This window comes from Montipora capricornis, chromosome 10 (genome assembly GCF_036669925.1).
Source record: "Montipora capricornis isolate CH-2021 chromosome 10, ASM3666992v2, whole genome shotgun sequence".
Classification (NCBI taxonomy): domain Eukaryota; kingdom Metazoa; phylum Cnidaria; class Anthozoa; order Scleractinia; family Acroporidae; genus Montipora; species Montipora capricornis.
Window position 1 is genome coordinate 42,294,822 of NC_090892.1, and position 3,942 is coordinate 42,298,763.

Sequence of the window (3,942 nt, forward strand, 5' to 3'; positions counted from 1 at the left end):
GTACAAACCGACACCATCGCCCGGTCTGATACTCTCTTGGGACACCAATTTTGGTCGAAATATAGTGTTTTCACTCACGTGATCAGTAACTTTTTTTCTACCGAAACAAAGGAAAACGTTTGCATGATAGTAGAGCTCAATTCCCGGAGGATTAGTTGTGGACAAAAACATGGCTGCTGTTCCATTGTTTGGGAACACCAATATGGCCGCCGTGACGTCACATGAAAACGCTCTATTAACAAATGTATCATGTAAGCTATCGTGTATTAGTATCATCCAATTAGTGGACTAATGCAAATCCTGCGTTTTGATTGGCTACGCTTCTAGAGGACTATTAGTAATAGTCCTCGAGTAGCGAAAAGTGTGACGCTTTCTTTCGTTTTGTTCGCAAATAAAAATTTCTTCAACTTGCATTTGCTAACTTTATAGTTGCCTTTTCTTTCCGACAAATTGGGTGATACTAAAACAATTAGCCCCCTCGCCCTCAAGGGCCACGGGTCAAAAGCCCATTCGGCTTCGCTGGGTGGGCTATTGACCCGTAGCCCTTGCGGGCGAAGGGTGTAATTGTTAATTAAAAGCAAAGACTGGGGCCCTGTTTGGCCGTCAAAATTTGAACTCCTCAAAAGCACCCAGTAGCAGCTGGGAACCATTCTTGAGATCGAATTGGATTAATACGCAACAGATTATATAGTTTTTGTTAATTCCGGAATCGGAGACACAAGGTTACCGTTATTAGAAACAGATTACACCATAGCACCTGCAGCTAAGACGATACTCATCAATTCGATCCCCTCTACCGTGAGCAAGCAGAGGATATTAGCAGGGCCATCCTCGGCTCGCTTCTCCGATTAAAAAAAAAATGAAAGGCATGTTGTACGCTGCACTCGAAGAAACAGACTGGTTTTGAATGGTGGGAATTTTTCAGCAATTGATGGCAGAAATATACAATGGAGGGCAAAATTCAAAAAAGAAAAACTGACCTTACATAAACAGAGGAGGCAGTAGGAGAAAAAATTGACCGTTTGAATTGAGTTATGAGATTGTTTTCTAGGAAATACTATTGATTAATAATGTACTTAGTTATTTAATTGATTGATTGATTGATTGATTGATTGATTGATTGATTTGTTTATCATGCCCTAGATAACTCACCTTCAGTTTCTACTTTCTCAACCTGTCTTGGGTTTAGGTGTGTGTGCATCCTCACAAGAAAACGATTACACTCTGCTATTCCCACACAGAGGAATTGAGGATTATGTCATCACGCATGGAATGCCAGAGCTCACTGCACTGACGGTCTGTTTATGGATGAGAACCAATGATACGCAGAATAAGGGAACGCCTCTAAGCTACAACTTGCAAGATGGCGATACGGAAGAACTTGTCCTGTTTGACTACAAGAACTTTGAATTTATCATTGGAGGGATGGGAAGGTAAAACCACCATCAACCTTAGATAAAACCACCGATGGGTTTATACATCATTGAAAGGGAATGATAAAGGCCTCGTAAGGAGGTAACTATATCCGGAAGTACCAATTTTTGTGCTGGCCGTTAAGGCGGCTCAAACCAGTTTCAACACTTGAAAGAAACGCTCTTATCAGAAGAACTGACACTACGACGCTTTATCACTTAACAGCAACGTTATGTTACCATACATACACTAATTATTGGTGAAAAAGATTCGGTCATTTTTGTGGCGTAAAAAGTTACCATGGCAACAGGAAACCCCGCAAAAACACCCCATATTTTGGTTTTAGCTGCTCGTATCTCAAAAACAAACAAGGTGACCTCCATTTTTTATTTCTAAAATGTAATTAGCATGCCATAAAACTTTTTGCAAAGTTCAAAAAAATTCTGTTTAGCAGATTCAGAGCCACCTTAAATAATTGTAAATTTAAAGTAGCTCTGAATCCGCCCCACATAATTTTTTTAAACTCTGCAGAGAGATTTATCCTGGCCTGCTGATCACTTTTGTGCAATAAAAAATTGGGGTCACAGAGTTCGTTTTTCAGATATTAGCAACTAAAGCCAAAATATAGGGTGTTTTTGCAAGTGTTTCCTGTTGCCAAGGTAACTTGTTACGTCACAAAGATGACTGACTGGATCTTGTTTAGCCATGATTGGTGTTTTACATGGTACCATAACATTGCTTTTACGTGATAAATTGTTGTAGTTTCAATCCTTTTAAATAACAATGTCTCTTGAAAGTTGACATCGACTCATTTCAAGGGGCTTCGTGGCTTACATGTACTTGCTTTTTAGTAATGGTGTGTTCACAACTGGCCCACCAAACTGGCTCAGCTACATAACCAAAATGATTTCAATCTAACCTCACTTCAGTCAAATTTCTTCCCGCTACAACAAAAAACTATGCAAACATGCACTTGTCGAAAAAGCCTAGAAACCCTGGAAAATTGAATATTCCTATCCTGAGAAGTGTTTTCCTTCGGTATTTTGAAATTATCTTGAAAGTTTGCCTCCCTGACTCTCTGAGGAAAGCAATAAATTTTTTGGGCCCTGCGGCTCTCTCGTTTAGCGCTTTCGTCAGCCATCTAAGTCTATTTAACAAATTGATGTCAGTTTTTCATGCGTCTGTCCTGTTATTGATCATGAATTGCATCATAACATTGTCAATTGAAAGTAGCTGTGGAGATCACGAAGCGATAGCCGAGTGGGTCCGCAGACTACTTTGACAATGTTATCACGAAATTCATTTTCAATAACAGGACAGACGCATAAAAAACTGACATCAATTTGTTTTTTACAATAACAAAAAGGCAGAGGGGTCAAAATTAAGTCAAAACACGAGAAGAAAGTGAGACAAAAATGCCAGAAACTTCAATCTGACGCGAGCAATATCGCGTCCGCATTATCGCATAAATTATAAATTTATGAGTCTGTCCGCTTACCGACAATAAAAATTAGCCAATGAGCGCGCGAGAATTTTTGCAGTCATTGTAAAAAAGGGTTTTAACTATTAATTTTAAAAAATTTTTAAAACCTTGTTAGCCCGTACAGTAGAAAAAGACACAAATTTAAGGCCTGGTAAATTAAATCACTAAATTGACGTTTCAGTGTGAATAGACCAAATCGGCGGGCTAAATCAATGTCAGTGAACCCATTCAAATCCCTTCGGAATAAAAAGTTTTGTTCCAGGTGTTTCCATTGCGACATATACTTCCGGTAAAATGACCAGCTCCCAACGTCAGTGGCTTCATAGCTCAGTTGGTTAGAGCGTCGCACCGGTATCGCGAGGTCACGGGTTCAAACCCCGTTGAAGTCCTGAATTTCTCAGGCTTCTTCACGCAATTGCAAAAATTGCGTTCATAACTGGGAGGATCATAGCTTCACTTGATTTATTGGCGGTTAGTTGTAGCTTCAAGCACCATATTTGTACGTGCTGTGTTCCTTTAGTCAATAATCATGATATGGTGGCAGCGGTAAACGACGTGATGGCAACCGAAACTGATCGGAAGGATGAAGAAATCCAAGCTTCTCTTCTGCTCCATTGTATCGGGGAGGATGGTCTTGGGGTTTTAACACCTTTGAATTTGAGTGGGAGGAGGATAAGAAAAAGATTGATGTGGTGCTGACGAAATTTAATGATTACTGTAGTCCTCGAAATAATTCTTTGTTCGAAAAGTTCAAGTTTTGGAATCGGAGTCTAAAGGGAGGGAGAAACCGTAGATCAACTCGTCACAGAGCTCAAGAGAATGATCAAAAACTGTGAGTTCACTGAATCTACTGATACAATGGTCCGGGATCGTCTGGTGTTTGGAATTCGAGGTGTGCCAATTGCTACGCATCGATGTGGACAAATTAACTCTAGAGAAGGTTTTATCTCATTGCCGTTCGGCAGAAGTTAGCAAGAGTCAGCTCAAGGCAATCTGGAGTCAGTCAACCGAAAAGAAAGTCTTAGCAGTTTCTAAAAGTTCTAAAC

The 3,942-nt window shown here is 40.0% G+C and overlaps 1 protein-coding gene across 1 annotated transcript in view; it reads left to right on the forward strand.

Annotated features, from left to right (window-relative positions):
• Positions 1-1,247: 1,247 nt before the first annotated feature.
• LOC138021782 (neuronal pentraxin-2-like) overlaps positions 1,248-3,942 on the forward strand; it is a 12,310-nt gene continuing 9,615 nt past the window's right edge. The window contains exon 1 of the mRNA XM_068868782.1: positions 1,248-1,433. Coding sequence (XP_068724883.1) covers positions 1,273-1,433 — 161 coding nt within the window. The 5' untranslated portion in view covers positions 1,248-1,272. The remainder of the gene's footprint in view (positions 1,434-3,942) is intronic.